General features: G+C 32.9%; 1 protein-coding gene across 1 annotated transcript in view; it reads left to right on the forward strand.

Moving 5' to 3' along the window:
- Positions 1-19,564, forward strand: part of NAMPT (nicotinamide phosphoribosyltransferase) — a 38,992-nt gene extending 19,428 nt beyond the window's left edge. The window contains exons 5-11 of the mRNA XM_084897834.1: positions 1,554-1,712; positions 2,230-2,366; positions 6,824-7,049; positions 8,720-8,839; positions 13,137-13,277; positions 14,704-14,838; positions 16,826-19,564. Coding sequence (XP_084753960.1) covers positions 1,554-1,712; positions 2,230-2,366; positions 6,824-7,049; positions 8,720-8,839; positions 13,137-13,277; positions 14,704-14,838; positions 16,826-16,936 — 1,029 coding nt within the window. The 3' untranslated portion in view covers positions 16,937-19,564. The remainder of the gene's footprint in view (positions 1-1,553; positions 1,713-2,229; positions 2,367-6,823; positions 7,050-8,719; positions 8,840-13,136; positions 13,278-14,703; positions 14,839-16,825) is intronic.
- Positions 19,565-20,352: the final 788 nt, after the last annotated feature.

The raw sequence follows: 20,352 nt of genomic DNA on the forward strand, positions 1-20,352 counted from the left end.
TCTTTTGTTTTTACTTATTTTACTTATTGATCACTTATCTGGGATCAATAAGAGCTAGTTTTATAAATTCATATTCATTAAATAGCTTTTTTATTGAGCTCCGACATTGTTGTCATCTTAGGTCTTTCTAAATCAGATTTGAGTCTGCTTCTAATAATAGACTCTCTGGTTTATAAAATAAAAATGGAAAATTCTGATACTGTTATGGAAAAGAAGCCATAATAATTGATATGGTTGCCATGATTAAGTATCAGACTTACTTAGGAGTTTCCTGGCAGCCAAGGAAAAAAACGAAACCAAGGTACAATTCTTATAAGAAATTGGGAACCACTCAATTCTTTCTTGTCCTTATTTGGAAATTTATATAATAAGTACCGTATTTTCCGGCATATAAGACGACTTTTGAAACAAAAAAAAGTCAACCGGAAAAAAAAAAAAATATATATATATATATATATATATATATATATATATATATATGTATCCGGGGGTCGTCTTATACACCGAGTATATCCCGAAAATCGTCTAGATATGCCACTAAACGAATTTTCCAACTCGATCCCGCACCAATCACTGCAAGGCTGCTCGGACCGCCTCTCTAACTCAGCCAATCCAAGCAGCCTTTTTATGCATGCAAATTATACATGTTCTGTACCCGAAGCTACACTGTGTTCTAGTAAAAAGCCTGCTCAGATTGGCCAGAGTCAGAGAGGCGGTCTATTAAAAAAAGAACTGGTGTTGCCTCGGAAGTGGGAGGTAGTCTTATACAGCGAATATAGGCCTAAACCTATGTTTTAACTGTAAAATTAGGGGGTCGTCTTATACGCCAGAAAATATGGTACTAAGTTATAAAATAGACAATGGCCTCACAGTTTTATAACATATGCAGAAATGTTTCATGTGGCCTTCTATAATGACTTTTGATAAAAGCCAAGGGGATAAAGCATAACTTCAGTGAATACAATTCTCTAGTGCTAAGCAAAAGTATTCAAATTTATAACCTACCAATAGTCATATTAGATCCAAGGAAAAATTAAATCAAGTCGACCTTGAGGAGTAAATGAATAACCTTAGGCTCATACTATTCAAGGAACAGTCCATGGACCAGTGCTGGTCCATGAATTATTTGATGCAGATTCACATTAAATACAGAAATTAAGGATAAGCATTTAGAAACTTCTATAATTGCTCTACCATTCAAGTGTGTGTGTATTTCATAAAATAATTACTCCATGACAGATTGAAAATCTTTTTAAAAGTTGGTCTTTCATCACAGTCTATTATTTGTTTCTTTGGAGCTTTGGAGAGAAATGTGACATCCTCAACTGTTAGGGGCTTGGTGTGCTTTCTCTTTGTGTTGCTGATTTGAGAGCCAGGCTATGCACTGTATCTGGAATGCTCATGTTAGCATTCTGTTACACAGTTGAAATGTCTAAATGGCATTTCCAGTAGTATGGAAGTCTAGAACATATCTCTGGAGAAAGCTAGGGTTTTCCTCAGAAAGAACCCAGTATTTTATGTATTAATATTTGTGGTTAATTTTATTACTGCAGACTATTCTTGTTCAGTCCTGGTATCCAATCACGGTGGCCACAAATTCTAGAGAGCAGAAGAAAATATTGGCGAAATATTTGTTAGAAACATCTGGTAACTTAGTTGGTCTGGAATACAAGTTGCATGATTTTGGCTACAGAGGAGTATCTTCTCAAGAGGTAAGAAACTGAAATGAACCTCATTGAATAAAATGTAGATTGTCAATAAATTACCATTATAAACATTCTGGGAAATTACGGGATCAATGTTGGTTCTACATAGGCAACATTTTGAAGTTCTAGAGATATAGCCAATAGATTAAGTACCTACTGTATGTTAGACTCTGTTCAAAGTACATGGAATATAGCCTTCAAATAATGTTTCCATCCTTTATATATTAGATCAATGGGTGGGTGGACCGACAGACATAATAAATATAGCAGATGCCAGATAATGCTACAGAGAAGCATTAGGCGGAGTAAGGAAAAAGAGAGTGATGGGAAATGGGGGTAGGCCCAATTAAATACTCTTTGAGAAGCAGTTGATTCCGTGCTTAAAAAAAAAAACTGGATGTTTGTTATATAACTATTATCTCTGATAATAAATAAGAGTAATGGAAGACAATAATTCTTTGGGAGCTATGTCAAGTATGGGTCTTTTTCTTTTTTGGATTTTGGTTTACGGTTTGTTTTCTAGACTGCTGGCATAGGAGCATCTGCTCATTTGGTTAACTTCAAAGGAACAGATACAGTAGCAGGAATTGCTTTAATTAAAAAATACTATGGAACGAAAGATCCTGTTCCAGGCTATTCTATTCCAGCGGCAGAACACAGGTAAAACTGTTTTCATTCTTTTATTATCTAAACTTTTATTTTCTATAATTACTAAGTTTTCTCTCTTGTATTTGTAATTTAGTGATGTTTTGCTTAATTACAGAGCCATGTACTCTAGTAAATCTTCATGAACTAAAGCAATACAAATTCATTGATACTTTGTGTAAAGACTAGTATTAGGGACCTAGAGAACTTGTAACCATCCTAATAGAAACAATATAAGAGCTTTTTTAACTGCTATATTGCCATCTAGGTGAGTTTTTTATAAAGGTCTTTTTCAGCTTCTCTATTGCATATGCAGATGGATTTTATGTATTGAATTACATCTGCTCACTAAAACCTGGCCACTCTTTTTCCTCTCCCTACTCTTCTACATGACCTCCAGCTATATTTGCCTTGGAAATTGTCATCTGGAGCCGGTACCCTCAATTGTAGAAGGGCTAGTAAGCTCTTTTGATGAAAGGAAGAGAGTTCATATTCTTCTTTTGCTTCCTTATGTGATCTTATCAAACCATCTCAAGTTGAATTAGAAGGCAGTTATAATCTAGGCCAGTGTTTTTCAACCTTTTTTGGGCAAAGGCACACTTGTTTCATGAAAAAAATCACGAGGCACACCACCATTAGAAAATGTTAAAAAATTTAACTCTGTGCCTATATTGACTATATATAAAGTAATTCTCTTGAATAGGAATCAAATAAACACAAAGAAAGTATTTTATAATTACTTTATTATGAAATATTAAGTAAACAAAATAGTGAAAAATTATAAAATTCTTGTCTTGTCTGCACCTACAGCACACCAGGCAAGTGTGCCGCGGAACAGCGGTTGAAAAACGCTGATCTAGGCAGCAGCTGCTCTAATCCTAGAGTTAACTTGTTTTTAAAACAGATCAAACCTTATTTCTGGTTCTTATTACAAAATGTATTTACTCTTTGAGGTGGTTTCTTAAGTCCTATATATACTTATTAAGCACTTGTTTTATATGATGTAAAAGGTGAGGTTGTTATAAAGGCAATCTACTGAGTTCTATAAGGAATAGAAAGATAAAATACTGACTGTCTTTAGGGTAAAATAGTACACTAGCAACATTTAGCTCTGTTGATTAAGTATTTTAAAGAGGTATAATTAAAGTGCTGTAGTAGTGCAAGGGAAGGAAAGGAGGGATTGCATTCCACTAGCAGGGTCAAGAAAGGTCTTATAGAGATGGGATATGAAATCCTGATTTTTTGAAGGAACGGTAACATTTAATGGCAATCATGGGGATCACTCATTCTCTAAATGAATATTTACTGCTTACCCATCATGTGTCAGGCATTGTCCTGAAAGAGCAAGAGTGAAAGAGGAGACAATGTGTTTAGGGAATCAGAGGTAAAATATAGAAACTGTAGGGAACATAGGGTAAATTGGGAAGACGGGTTAGTGAAGGCTCTCAGATTTATGCTAGCTTATTCTATTTTCTAGTGGAAGTGGACATTGATGGTTTTTAGCAAAGAAATATTGTCAGAGAAATATTATAGAAACTTTTTGATAGCAGGTTATCTTCTGATTTGGAAAAGAAACGAAAAGGTAGGAGGCTATGGTAAAGCTATTGCAGCAGTTTTGAGAGATGACAAGGTTCAAAATAAAGTGTCTAAATAAATGGAAAGATGCAGATAAACATGAGCAATGGCTTGGGAAATGAAATTGCCAGAACTTGATGATTGGAATTGGGATCGCGTAGAGAGTAGATTCAACTGACATTTATGAGAATAGCTGTATTAGTAGGGCCTTATTGAATATCACATTTAAGACTAGTGAAACTGGGAAAATTTATCAACAGATAATGGTTTTAGGGTTACAATATTTTTATTTCAGACTTAGATGTATGTACAGCTTTTAAAACTTAATGTATTATCCATGTATTAGCCTCTTGACTAGTGGTTTTGTATAGTACCATGAGAATGGTATTATAAATATGAGAATAAAGATAGTATCTTCTTTAGGACTTTCACGATAAAAAGGTAAAAATCCATTTACTTTAAAGTCACATAATACTACATTTGTAAGTGTTTGATTCCTTAATGTAGAAGAGTATTTCAGATGTCCTAAATAGAAAAGTCAAAGTCTTAAACAACAGTATAGTATAGTGAATAGAACTTTATAGCTGACACCTTGGGTGGCCTTGGGCAAGGCACTTACCTCTCTGTTTTTCAGTTCATCCAACCAAATAAAAGGAGGAGCTAGAATTTTACATCTTGACATCAGAAGGTCATTAAAAATAAATGAGCTAACATCTAAAATAATTTTAAAATAAGAGAACTCTAAATTTTATAGCACCACCATTATTCTTATAAATATTTTCTTAAGGAATATATGTACCTGGATTTAGAATTATTCAGTTATATAACTTTTTCCTCAAACTTCGGAAAGTTATCTAATTTGATACTGGAAATTGGAATGTTGGCATGTAGAATTCATTTAATAAATATTTATGATCTCCATATACTAAAATTATAAGAAGAAGAATGGGTGGAACAATTGGATTATATAGAGAATCCTCTAGGAAAAGTCCATGGTATGATGAGATGAACATATTCATCTTCTACCTAACAAAGTACATCTGGAGTACAGAAGCAAAACTTGGACTAGGGTACTTTGGAAATCCTCACCGTGAGGTTTTTTTTTTAAAAGCTTGGGGTGTGTGTGTGTTTTCACACATGGAGATGTATAAAGGGAGACAGTGCCCAGGTCACAGTCTTTGGTCATATTGAAGAAAGGAGATAGCATAGCATCTGGGGGATATAGAAAAGGAGCCATAGAAATAGGAAAATCAAAACGTGGGAGGTGTCATTGAAATCATAGGAAAGAAAGCTTCAGGAAAGTTCAGATGCCACAGGGAAGCCAAATAAAGGCTTAAAATAAACAATTATGTTGGCTAGATATGATAAACACAAATAGAGTTAGATGACTGTATTGATTCAATGCTAGTAAAATATAACTGCATAAGCAATAACTTCTAACTAGGATTTTTTATTCAGTTACTAAGCTCTCCAGTATTGGTATTCTTTGCTCTTAATTGTCTCTTATTAAGGTGACAGTAGCAATTCTTGATACAAAGAACGGGCTTTTTTTCATCATGTCCTAATTTCCTATAGCCTGCAGTTGCTTGAGTGAGTTAAGAGAACAGCATAGCTACTGGTAGTCTATAGTTTAGAAGAATATTCACTATATAAATAGGCTATCTCCATTTCAGACAAGAGTAGTCTCTCTGTGTAGTTAAGTCTTTATAACCCTGAATTGTACGGACTGTGCTACCCCCAGCATACCATTGACAACACAGGAAAAGTTGGCTACTCTAATTTTTTAGAAAAAAAGTAAAAATAAAATGACAATTTTAAACCTAAATTCGTATGACTCTTCAAAAAGTTTGGAGATAAACGTTTACCTACATGGGGTTGTATAGTAAATGAATGAGTTGTCTTATTTTTCATTATTTTACTTATAAAAATGGAGTAGAGGCAAAGACTACAAAATTAGGGAAGAAAAATTGCTTGTCATGAGAAAATGGCAATTTTCAAATTCATTATTCTGTTTTAAGAATTTTAAAAATTATATACAGGAGTGGACAAAAGTAGGTTTACAGTTGTAAGTACTCGAAATAGTTTATCCTTGTATTATTATTTATTAATTATTGTATTATGTATTATTGTTATTAACCTACTTTTGCCCACCCCTATATTAGTAAACCAACAAGTTCTTAAATTATGTAATATTAATCTATTTAATAAGAAGAACCATTATTGAGGACATAGTGAAAGAAACTCACACTTTAATTTTCCACCTACCTTACATTTTGCTCAAACTAAATATTAAAATTCTTATTCCCTGGATATATGTTAATTAGTGGATAACCTATAAATGAAATAAATGATAATTACTAGCTATTTGAAGATATAACAGGTAAAGAGTTAGTTGACTATATTTATCTATAGTATAGTTTAATTGCCTTTAAGTGTAAGAATTTGAAAGGTGAAAAAGATAAAATGTATGCCTACTATTATTGGTACATAATAGTAGGCATACTATTGGTTTTGAAAATTCACAGGAGGGAGCTTACATTGCCTAACAAATGGTGGGATCATGTGTCCATTCTTTCTAGCATCTTGGCATAACAAATAAAGTGCATTCAGTAAGTGCTTTATAGTTCATTAAGTTTAAATACCCCCCCAAAAATTCAATATGACTTGAAAGCTAAAATAATTATTAGATAGGAGTGATATTACTTTTAGTCTTTAAAAAAATTATACGAGGGGTGGTTTGGCTGAGGTATTCAATTAACCCTCTGATGTGCATTCTTAAACCTAATCACTCACTTTTTCTGCAGTGTTGATGATATAATATAGTAATCATGAGATATGATTCAGGAACAGGTAATGTGTCTGCCTGAGTAAATCTGTCTTTTCATTTTGTTTTCTAGTACCATAACAGCTTGGGGGAAAGACCATGAAAAAGATGCTTTTGAACATATAGTAACACAGTTTTCATCAGTGCCTGTATCTGTGGTCAGCGATAGTTATGACATTTATAATGCGTGTGAGAAAATATGGGGTGAAGATCTAAGACATTTAATAGTATCAAGAAGTTCAGAGGCACCACTAATAATCAGACCTGATTCTGGAAATCCTCTTGACACTGTATTAAAGGTAAATTTTAATACATAACTTATTAAAATGCTGTCAACCAGCTGCATCACCACTACTTTTAATTTCATTTACACACATACCATTCAGAGCGATCCTAGATCTTACTTTAGAGTTGCAGCCCAGAGAGAGTAATAGATTTGCCCAAGGTCACACAATAACAGAAAGGATACCCTTAGTTATGGGTTACTTATATATATTGTCAAATAGATAAGTATTGTTGATATTTTCTGTTTACTTTCAAAATTAATTGATAGCATTACCATTTTAATGACTCCTGTGATTTGGTTACCAAGTTTATGGTTTGTAGCTATACCTTTGAGGTTCTTAGTGCAAAAGAAAAGTGCAAGTTGAGGTGGTAAAAAAATACAAGAAATACTTTTCAAGTAGTGCTTTTTTAAAAAGATACTTCGATCATCAACGTAGCAGTATTGTCTATGTTTAGTGTTCAGGACTTGGTTTGCCTTCTTTGAAAAGCACTAAATAAGAGCAGGTTCTTTGATCCTACTAGAAAAATTGTTAGATGCTTTACTTAGGCTGTGTCACTTAATCTTTATGAGAATTCTGATAAATATTCTCTTTTTTATAGACAGATTTAGATAAGAAGTTAAAGTAACTTGCTCAAGGTCACACAACATGTAAAATAAGCCAACTATCCATTGTCGCCTTCTCACTTTACCAGTTTCCCATCTAATAGATGATAAAGTACCCCTTAAGAAAGGGGCATATAGATAGAATCAAGGAAGTCTTTTCCTACCCTATTAATAATAGGCCAATCTTAAAGTCATCTTAGCCTGAAATATTTACAGATTTGGTTTTAGCAAACTTAACAGGTTTCATGTTTTACCTGTTACCTAATTTTAAAAAAAATGTATAGACCTAATTTTAAAAATAACCTAAGTCATCAATATGGAATCCATGCATTGTTAGAATCTTAAATCAATTTCTTTAGGAAAAGGGAATGATTGTTGGGGAGAAGAATTGTCTGATAGGTCTTTTGAATCTCTGGCCAAGCTTTCTGAGAAATTTTAAATCAGTGTTTAGGTATTTCAGCTGCTATAAAACTTTTAGTAGTCAGTGAATGAGTGGTATGATTCAAATATTATGCAATTTGGCTTAAAAAGTGGCTTAAAAATCTTTAACTGACGGGAACTTCAGGGAAACTGGGTTATATGAGTTTCATTTCCAGCTTTGCCTGCATATCATATTTCTTTGAACTTTGTAATTCAAATAGATTTATATTTGTTTTATCAAAATTAAATAAAACTATTGGGCACAAGCAGAATAAATGAAAATCAAAAGTGTAATCATGATAAATGGTGTTTTATATACCTTTTAAAACTATTATTATATTTACTGTTTTAAGCTCCTAATGTTAAGATGTTTGTGGTGGCTTCTTTTCCAGAACCTATATAATTTGAGAGATGTAAGGGAAAAGTCTTATGGTTTGAGCCACTTTTCTGTATAATATGACTTGATAGAAAATACATTTTATGTCTATAACATAAAAGAAATTGAGACTAAATTTTAGAAGGTTTATGCATAATGTAAAAAAATTTTAAGTAAATTGATTATATTCTCAAGGTTGTCTAGCAAAGCAAAGCCACTTTTTAACTTTGGAAAGCTTTTACACTTGTTTTTCACTTTTATTTTTTGTTGGGTCGTGGTTACAGGTTTTGGATATTTTAGGTAAGAAATTTCCTGTTACTGAGAACTCAAAGGGCTACAAGTTGCTGCCACCTTATCTTCGAGTTATTCAAGGAGATGGAGTAGATATTAATACCTTACAAGAGGTATGTGTTTTATACTAAGTGTTCCAATAAGATAATCATAATTAAGTTCCTTTTTATTAGTTTGATAACAACACATAATTTCAGCACAATTGTGATTCTTAAGTGTTTATAATGATATACTGTATGTCTTTTCTGCTAATTACTTACATTTTATAAATAATAGTAACTTGACCATTTGTATGACATAAACGTCTATAGACACAAGTGGCGGACCTTTTTTAATTAAATTCAAAATGTCATGGCAGTTAACTTAAAAGTAACAATGAAACCTCATTTATATTCCTAGTTCTCATTGGCCACGCTGGATGACAAACCGAAATATCACTGCCCTGGCTGGTGTTTCTCAGTGGTTAGAGTGTTGGGTCTTGAGCACCAGTGGGTCACAGGTTCTATTCCCTGTCATGGGCAGGTACCTGGGTTGCAAGTTCACTCCATGCCTCCACTTGGGGCACATGTGGGAGGCAACCAACTCATGTATTTCTCTCACACCGATGTTTCTTTCTCTCTTCCCCCATCTCTCCCTTCCACTCTCTGAAAGCAATAGGAAAAAATATCCTCTAGTATGGATTAACAAAAAAGAAGAAAGAAAAATATCACTAAGAAACAAGAAAGTGCCAGTCAAAGAATGTTTCTTGTATTAAAACAAAAGTCTTGACACTGCTTATATACGTCTCAGTTTTAATAGAATGGAGCTTCACATACTCTAACAATGTAGAAACTCAAATGGTATTAATATGTGCTTTTTCAAAATTATAAAATGGTTGTTAGCTCTTCTAAATTAAGCCTCAACTGTCATCACTATTGTTAGATTTAGTCACATAGTGCATTATATTAAAACTTTTGCTATTTTTGTTCTCAAGTAAGCTCCTAAAGAGCTATAATTTCATAAAAAAGACTCCATAAAAGTTAAAGATATCACCAATTTCATAATATGGACTGTCTGCCATTGTAGCCACTGACATTTTAATGTATGTCAATCTCCAGTTGCATCCACTTTTCTGACACAAGTTATCAAAGATTTTTCTGTTTGAAAGAGTTTGGTTTGTAGTTACAGTGAAATCAGTACTCACATTATAGTTTTCCAAAGGTTCACTTCAAAGTAAGAACTACTGAATATAACAAAACAGTATTTCTGTGGTAATGTGCATTTAGTGTTCCAAAAAGTGGTATCTGAATAGATTTCTTGGAATAACAGAAAGGAGGTTTCTTCCACCAACTCTCCCAAACTGCTTTGTCTGCGAAAAGTGGAAACTCCTCAAACTCCTCGAAGACATTTGGTGTTGGGGCATTAGGAGCTTTCATATGAAAGAGAAATTAAAGGTTTCTTATCTGGGTATCAGTTAAGAACGATTACCCAATTCCTACATTTTAGGCAGTTTAGCAGATACCTCCTTTATCCCCCTTTCAGATGAAGAAGCATGGACAGGGTTGTGTACCAGTTTCAGAAAACCCATTGTATAGTGCTCTTCCCACTGATTATATCTGCCCTTCTTATTCCAGTGGTAAGCTCTTTAAGGTGGTTCGTTCAATCCAACTTATTTCAACTTCCTTTAAAAAACTGAAGCTATTGGCTTTTCTTTCTTTGTCCTTTTTAACTATGAACAAGAAGTCAGATATTGAGACAAATACTCTTTTGCATTGGTGAAACTTTCAACAAAATGATCAGAGAATGAAGTTTGTGTAAAGTGAATGTACTCATGTTGATTTACCTAAAGGGTGATAGCTGCTTTCTTCATGTTGAAGGTGGGTCAAATAAGTTTTTAGAAGGAGAAAGAATAATTCATCTAGTGGTTTTGCATTGTATATGTACTAAATTAATGACTAATTTTGACAAAATGAAAAAAATCTTTAATTTCAAACAATTGGCTTCTTATTGACTGTCAGCCTCACTTCCTATACTGTTACTCATCAGTCTTCCCCATGAAGTTTACAATGTAAGCATGTCCTAGTTTGTGTGTACCAAAATCAATCTGCTTCTTTACAAAAAGAGGCAAAATTCTCTTGTGTTGGACAAAACAGATTGTCTTTTTCTGTTTGTATCTCAGTTAGCTATTCAGTCATCTTGATTATCATGGAGGCCTTTCTATTGTAGTTAATTAATGATGATAAAATGATACCAAATTCTCAAAATTGGTAAGAAGATTTCTTTGCAAGTGAAGTCCCACATAGTTGAAACATTTTTCTTTCACTGTAGCTATCCTACTGTTCTTTCCGTAGAACCCTTTCCTAGTCCTTCCTAGGAAATGTCCCTTGACCTTCATAACTTTGGTCCAGAGACTAAATAGAAGATTTATATAAATCTTAATGATAGGAGAACATTAATTTTTTTATCTAAATACCATGGGCATAAAATAGGAAATGAAGAATAGTGTCTAACAGTTAAATTTTGTCAGTTTATATCTAGTCAGATTTCCTTCTTGTAAATATTTTTTAAATAGTATTTTTTTCCCCTAATTCTGAAATTTCCTGTACTCTTAACAGAACAATTCACTTAAACTTTAACTCCAAATTATTTAAATTTTATAACTTCTGGTGCAGCTAAATGGGAAGAATATATTAAAGTAACTGAGCCAGAAATGTAGATAGATGACATTAGATGGTTACTGTTCTTTGTAATTTCCTCATTCTTACGCTTCTGAGGTGTACCTAAAATCATGTGACAGTTTTGAAACAATTTTCTCTATTTTTTCTTGTTAATCCTCGATATTTTTCCCATTGATTTTCTAAAAAGGGGGGGAGTTAAGTAGGGAGAGAAACAGAAACATCAATGTGAGACACATTAATTGGTTGCCCTCCCGTATGCCAGGGATTGAACCTGCAACCCAGGTACATACCCTTGACCTGGAATGGAACTCAAGACCCTTGGGTGCTCTGGTCAGTATTCTAACCACTGCTCACTGGCCAGGGTGATGTTTTAACTAAACCACCTTACCCTCCATCTGTTTTTCTACTTTTTGCATTTCTCCCATATTGAAATCCACTCTTTTAGAACATATCTTAATTTTGTATTATTTTATAAGGATTTTATTATTGTTTTAGTTATACTTGTTCAGTTATTTCAATGAAAAATCTGAATCCAGAACCTTTGGGTACTATTGGATTCTGATATTCTGATATAATTCATGAGACTAAGTTTATATATAGCCAGTTTATGTATAGCCTAAGGAATCACTTTAAAAGAAATTGTGTATGTTTTCATAGTGATGCCTGACATATAGCAAGTAGAATTAGATGGTTGGGATTTAAGAAAAAATCTGCCTTTTTAAATGAGATTGTTAAAAGTTGAAGGTCCTTGGAGTTTATATATTTTTATCGTTCAGAGTTGAAAATAAAAGATATCAGGTCAAACTCTTAGTATTTGAGGAGAATATGGTGAATTTATATTGATGATTTGCATAAAACTATTAAATTTGCTTATGGTTTTCTAATCGTTTCTGAAAGTTCTATTTCAGTAAAATGGAACCAGATTTCTTATACTTCGTTTTGACTCATCTCATGAAATTAAATTGAACTTGCAACCTTCTATCACAAATAAAACATGCTAGGTAAATAAGTCCTACTTAGAAAAAAGAAATATAAATTACAATAATAACGTGGCTTAATAGATTAATATAACTTTCAAATTATGTATCCCTTGAAAAAACTACTTTAGGTGCCAGAACTATATGTTCATTCATGTCTCTAGTGGCTTGTAGATCATCATTCTGCCAAAAGTGATCCAATGATAAATGTGACTGCCTAGTGTATTCATAATTTTGCTTACAGCACTGGAGTTCTAGCCAGAATAAAATGACTCTGCCAATATCTGAATGATATGTAAGAGTATTTTATATTGTTTTGCCACCTATCTATTTATTTAAATGTACCATTAAATATGATATGCATTATGACATGTTGCTAACATGTATTGAGATTTATTAGGAGTGATTAGTCATTCCTAGAGTGTAGAAATTCAGGACAAGTGTCTAGGTCCCTACTGGTATCTGGGCAACAACTGCAGGAGACAGATAAGTTTACTCAAGTAACCTTACATATGTGAAGCCATTTTTCTCTCTCGTTTCATTTCCCCAGCCCTAACCACAGTTACCCCTCATTTTGTACTTTTTGAGGTAGGTGGGGCTTTTTAAAAGAAAATGTGGGATATAGTTTTGTATAAGCCTATTCTTAATCTCATCATTCACTATGTTATAAAACAACTCTGGGATGCTTTATTCATTAATATGACTCATGGAAAATTACCTCATTTCTTTTTCCAGTTTACTTAGTTTTTATTTGTTTTTATTTTTTAACATTCTAGGTTGTAGAAGGCATGAAGCAAAAAAAATGGAGTATTGAAAATATTGCCTTTGGTTCTGGTGGAGCTTTGCTACAAAAATTAACAAGAGATCTCTTGAATTGTTCCTTTAAGTGTAGTTATGTTGTAACCAATGGCCTTGGGGTATGTCCTTTAACTTTCACTCTTATGTTAGTACCTTCTTTATGTATCTAGGTAGAATGCAGTTATTGAATGCAATAATCAAAGGATAATATGGTCCTGAAGTATTAATATACTAGATGCCCTTTGCAGGAAGATTCCTGCAATATAGCTTCCTGCTGTGATCTCCGCTGCCCCACCAGCTTCTCTCCCTTCTCCCTCCCCTACCCCATTTGCTTGCTTCTCCGAAGCTTCGCTCCCTTCTGTGGCACTTGGCTTCTTTCTATGCTGTCTTCAGTCTTTGCTCTGGCCTGGATATGCAAATTAACCACCATCTTGGTTGGGTTAATTTGCATACTTGCCCTGGTGGGCGTGGCTTGTGGGTGTAGTGAAGGTACAGTCAATTTGCATGTTTCTCTTTTAAAGAGGATTATCAGATATTACTGACTCTGGAAAAAAAAAGAGAGAGACATTAGATCATAACAAGACCAGAAAAAAATAAGATGAGAGATTAAAAGACAATGCAGGTCAGTCATTTCCCACTGCTTATATATATAACTTTGAATAAAAAAGTTGACCATATTTGATCTGGAACATGAACATCAGCTAACCTAGCCATCATATATGAATGATAAACAGAGCATGTAAACATATCAAAACAGTATTTTAGGAAGGTAGAGTACGACGCTGGAGTGGTGACACCAGAATCATGTTCTAGTAGCCTTAGAATAGAGAAACCCAGGCTGATAGCAACTGAACAGCAATCGCCCGAGGTTTCATAGCTCTTGAGAGTCTGTGGGTCAAAGGGTGAGGGAAAGGACTCTCCTAAGAATGCCTGGTTTGGTCCCATGCTTTATTTACCTCCATCTTTCTTTGGATAGTTATGGGATTGACCCATCTGCTTATGTTTTGCCTCCTACCTTTCTGATCCTGAAATAAACATTCTGCTCTTGAGGTTCTCTAGATCATTTTGCTTCTGACAGTAACAATATAAGAGAGTAAAAAGTAACAAAATGCAAAGGTTATGAAATAGGAAAGCCATACTTAGTAAAATCCTAGTTCTGGAGCCACACATTATGTAATTTGAATTGACGTAGATTTGTTTTTCAATAGCATGTCTGTACTATACTTAGATCAGTTTAAAGATAAGGTGTGATATAAAAGGAGATACCTTAAAGATCACATGTTAGCATTAAATATTTCCTACAAAAGGAGTATTAGGTATTTTTCATTGGTAAGAAAAAATAGGAAAACAAAATCCAAATCTTGGCTAACAAAGAACTCACTCTGTCCTCCAAAATAGGCTAGAATTAGTTTATAAAAGCCTGGTGTGGGATATCTAAAAATTGCCTTAAAATTTATTTGTAAATTATGTAGGGTTATTTTTTAATAGGAGTTGAATGACCATTACTGATGATTAATCTTTTTTCTTTCTGAATTTGGATTTAAGGTTAATGTCTTCAAGGACCCAGTTGCTGATCCCAACAAAAGGTCCAAAAAAGGTCGATTATCTTTACATAAAACACCAGCAGGAAATTTTGTTACACTTGAGGAAGGAAAAGGAGACCTCGAGGAATATGGTCATGTATGTATCTACGCTGATTGGATTTGTTTTGTCCTTTTTTCCTTTTAATGGTAGCTTGGCTTTCCAAATTAAAAAGGAGACTCTAGTTGTATTTAAGTTATAAAATTATCAGGACAATTTTTTTCTTGGAGGACAAAGCAGTTTTATTTTAAAATATACAATAGTTGACTGAACCTACCAAAATAAGGTGAAAAAAAAAAGTGGCTAGATCATAAATATGAGACTTGTATATACTGGGTGAAATATTTTGTAACATTTAAAAAGTAAAAGTGTTTCCAAATAGTGACCAGCAGGGTTGTTACTGCTAAGCTTCAACAAGCTGTGTTTTTTATCTTACTCTGCTGCCAATTAGCAGTCAATTTTTTCTGAAGAGGAATAGTTAAGAATACTTAAAGGATATTATTATTACACTTCTCATAGCTATTTATATTATAGTAAACTTTGATAATTTTAACCCAAAAAAAAGGGGGGCGTTATTTTATCCAGATTCTAAAATGCTAAAGATAATCCCATTTTTAAAAATAATAGAATCCAGTTTAGATGGTTTTCTTTAGTTTTCTTTGATTTTCAGGGCAACTCATGTTATCTTAGTAGTATGAAATGTGAAAGCTACAGACTTGATTCAGATTACATAACAAATGGTGAAACCTAGCCTTAACCAAGTTTTCTGATTCAGGTCAATCAAATTGGAAAAATATGTAGTATGCATATGCTAAAGGAGTCCATATGATCTAATGGTCTTTAACATACAAAAGTACATTTATATTTGTGAACTTAAAAGTTATAAAATTTCTAATTCTTAACCCACTGGATTAAAAACATACTCATTTTTTAGGGAAACTAATATTTATATTTTCAGAGAAAAGTTTATATTAAATATATAAACACACTAATTTAGTACTTGAGATTCATTATACCATATCTAATACTCTGCTTGTTACTTTTATGATTTTGAGCCAGAATGAAAAAACATTTTATTATCTTTAATTAAAATATGTTTCTAAACAAACTTTTAGAATTAGATTCCTTTAGATAGCCTGTTAATACTTTCCTTTGAGTAGTATTTCCTTATAGCTACCAGGACTTTGCTGAATTACTGTAGATAGTCATAACTATTATTTTTTTAAAGGCATAGTCATAACTTATTTTTTAAAAGACATTGATTTTTAAGAGTATGTGAATGATATTCTAGAATTTTTAAGGTAGTAATTAACTTAAAAATTAAGCATTTTGATTTAAGAATAAGAGCCATGATTTCTTGATAGATTATGTAGAGCAGTGTGATATGAAACAACATAATGATGAAAATATTAGATAATGTTACACATCACAATCTTAAGAATCTTAAGCATGGTAGATTACTTACAGATTTTTAAAAGAGAAATTTGAGATAGATAATTCCTTAATAAGACAGGAGTGGCTTTACCGGACTCAAAAGGGAATTTAGTACTGATTACTTGTATCAGTGACTTTTGGATATACACAAAGTAAAAATCAGTCACTGTGCATTAGTCACTGTGCATTAGCTAAGAAATAATCATTTTTTGTTTTTATTAAACTCCAGGCTTTTGCATTTACTAACCTAGGGTTGAGCCTGTTGGGTAGGAACAAGGGAAGGTTTCCTTTGTTGTACTGGCAGTGGTACTTATCAAGAGCCATAGTTCTAGGCAATGCATCTTCCACCTGAAAAAACACACAAATGGGTCAACTAAGTATTTTGGTTTATCTTTTAAGGATAACTTTTTTAAGAATGTAATCCTTAGATCATTCTTTTTCATAAAAGCTAAGTATTTCTACATAGCCATTTTAGATAGTACCTTGCTGTCTGACTGTTCTCCACCAGCATTCTTTGTGTATAAAATTATTTCATAATTTGAACACCATCAATATCTGTGTATTTGACTAGTCAGTCTAATTCATGAGCCAGGCTTAAGTATTCTGCTTGAGAGTATAATCATTAAACTTCAGTATTGTTAAATTTGTGCAGGATCTTCTCCATACTGTCTTCAAGAATGGAAAGGTGACAAAAAGTTATTCATTTGATGAAGTAAGAAAAAATGCACAGCTGAATATTGAACTGGAAGTAGCACCTCATTAGGCTTTGTTTTGTGACGGGGTGTGTGTCTTTGCCTGTGTGTGTGCGTGTACATGCAGGCACCCATACACCAGTGTGGGTGAGTGTGTGATACATAATGTTCATTGTACAGATGTGCGGGGTTTCTTTGTTTTATGATACATTACAGCCAAATTATTTGTTGGTTTATGGACATACTGCCCTTTCTTTTTCCCCCCAGTGTTTAGGTGATCTCAATTAGGCAATGCATTGACCACATAAAAGATTAATGCTAAAGTAAGCTTTTTAGGGCCCTTTGCCAATAGATAGTAATTTAATCTGGTATTGATCTTTTCTCAACAGAACTGAGAAACTTTTATATATAACAAAAGATCACATAAAACCGATTTGCATAAAGTTGTCATGATTGCTTTATGTTTATATTTAACTTGTATTTTTGTACAAACAATATTGTGTACGATATATTTAAAGTTTCAGTGATTAACAGTCTTTCCAACTTTTCATGATTTTTATGAGCACAGACTTTCAAGAAAATACTTGAAGATAAATTACATTGCCTTTTGTCCATTAATCAGCAAATAAAACATGGCCTTAACAAAGTTGTTTGTGTTATTGTAGAATTTTAAAATTATGTCGGGACACATCCTATAGAATTACTAACCTCACTGCCCCTTGTAGAATATATATTAATCATTCTACATTAAAGAAAATAATGGTTCTTACTGGAATGTCTAGGCACTGTACAGTGATTATATATGTTGGTCATTGTATTGTACCAGTGAAATGCCAAATTGGAAAGGCCTGTACTACAGTTTTATATGTCAAGTATTGCCTGTGGCTGTAATATGCACCTCAAGATTTTAAGGAGATAATGTTTTTAGAAAGAATTTCTGCTTCCAATATAGAATGTATACATAAATGTAAAATATTGACAAAAGTGGAAGTAGTGTATTTTAAAATAATTACACTTTCTGAATTTATTTTTCCTATTCTATAGTTGATATGACAATACTGGAATGGGTAGTGAGTGTACTTATTTTAAATTTTTTGATTCTGTTATATTTTCATTAAGTTTTTTAAAAATTAAATTGAATATTAAATTGTATGGACATCATTTATTTTAAACTGAATTCCTAAATAAATAATATTCCATTTCCTAAATAAATAATATTCCATTAAGTTTTTAAATGAAGATGAATTATCCCCAGTCAAAAGCATGATGACATGAGTTTAAATAGAAGAATCTTGGAAGAAAATGGGCTAAATTCAAAGTATTCAGCATCAAAATGTTCTAGAGTGATTATCTGCTAGATTCTGAGTCAGTCATCACATCTAACTGGAGACCGTTTGTTTTGTAGATGATTCGTATATATTTAGGTCTGCACTTGTAAGGCAGTGCGAGGTTGACAACTAAAGCCCAAGGCCAAATTTGGACTGGTTTTTTTGTTGTTGTTAAATAGCATCTTGTAGGGCTGCCCTCCCAGACAGCAGCATTGAAATTGAGTAGTTGCAGTAGTGAACACATGGCCCAGAAACCTGAAATGTTTATCTGGCCCTGGTGGACTGTGCCTTGAATTTTAAGAGAAATGTTGATTTTCAGGGAAGGTAGGAGGTTAAGTAGATACAGAGTTTGTCTCTCATCCTTTCTCTTCTCTTTTAAGAATCTGATTAAATGTGAAATTTTAAAAAATTGAAAAGCCATAAATCATCTGTCCTGAACAATTACATGAGAAAGTATTTTATTGGTATTTTCTTAGAATAATCTAATTAGAGGTGAGTTACCTTTATTAAACATCTTTTATAACATTAAAAATATAGGTTTTTGCAGATGATTCTAAATACTTGTTTAATGAGAATAATAAGTTTTATTCACTTTCAGTAAAAGTTTTCATCTTGTAATTTATGGTAGAAAATAACTAAGATGATTTTAAATGTATTTAAGTAAAAATTAGTAGTATTAAAAAGAATACATCTTTTCACAAAATGTGCTCTAAAGGGGCTTAAAGAATTAAAAGAAACAGTATTACAAATAACTGATACCACCTGTAAGTTTGATTTTATTTGTTTAAACACTGGAATTGAACTAAAGGCAATATTCTTTCTGTACTGTGAATATCAGCAATTTCAAAGTATCTAGAGGAGTTTTAAGACTTTCAGTGAAGACTAAAATCTGTACATTTGAATATGGCCATAGATTGCGGGGTGGGATGATTAATTCTGTTCACTATTACTCATTTGGAACTGATTAACCCTGAATTTCCATCACTGAGCACCACTCTGAGTAGCAGTGGTTAGCATAGGTACCAGGTAGAACTCTGCTGTGTCGCCCTTTAAATCAGCCTCACTGTTTCAGATAAAAGCAAGTGTCGTGTGGCTTTCCTTAAGTCATTAGATGTGCAACTGACATCGGTTAATCTCTCTCAATTCATAATATAAAGTATTTGTATTTTAAATAGGAGATGGGTGTTCTGTATTAAGACTCTTTATTTGTACTCTAGAGTTAAAGTGGTTTTAGTGATTATCCCTTATTTCCTTTATTGCAATAAATTGTTACAAAAAATATTTTATCATTTGGAAAACTAGAAAGAGGAAAAATGACAAGGTATTTATTGCTCTGTTTGCTATATTTAGAATTAAACACTTAAACAAGTATTTTGTAGTTTTACATTCCTTTTTAACCCATTCAGTGGAGAACGTCAGTTTTTCTCCAAAGTTGTATGTTAAGTCAATTCTAATATATGTATTCAGCATCATAGATAGACATTTTATAAACATGGAAATAAAGTTTAGCTCTATTAGTGAAATGTTGAACTTGACTGTGTGCTTCCAACAATGGCATATTTCCAGACTTGCCTTTTTAAGGTATTCCTTCAGTTCAGATAATTAGAGAATGGGAGGGAGAAGTGTCAAAGATGACTCCTATATTTTACTTTGTGCAACTACTAGTATATATATAGTAGTGCCTCTTACTAAGAACACTAGAAGGAGACCAGCTTTATGGGGAGAGAAAGAGCACAATTCCTATATTAAGATTTGAGATGCCTTTGAAACATTTAAATGAGGATACTAGATAGCTTTGTATACAGATTTGGGGACAAAAGAGTCTCAAGATACCAATTTGCTGTGTAGATAGCCACTGGAGACACAGGAAAGGATACTTCTCTAAAGATAGTGTAGAGTATGGCCTGGCAAACCACAGGCCAGATCTAGTCCATCTATTTTTGTAAATAAAGTGTTTTTGGAACACAGCTCTGCCCACAGCTCTCTCTGGCTGTTTTCATGCTACAATGGCAGAGTTGAGTAGTTGTGCAAAGCCTAAAATAATTTACTGTATGGTTCTTAAAAGAATAAAATGTGTCCATTTCTGCTAAAGAAAAGAGAACTAGACAAGATCCAGAAATCTGAGAAGACAAGTGGATTGTATGGTTACACAATAAAAT

The sequence above is a fragment of the Pipistrellus hanaki genome (assembly GCF_964339955.1).
Source record: "Pipistrellus hanaki genome assembly, chromosome: 10".
Classification (NCBI taxonomy): domain Eukaryota; kingdom Metazoa; phylum Chordata; class Mammalia; order Chiroptera; family Vespertilionidae; genus Pipistrellus; species Pipistrellus hanaki.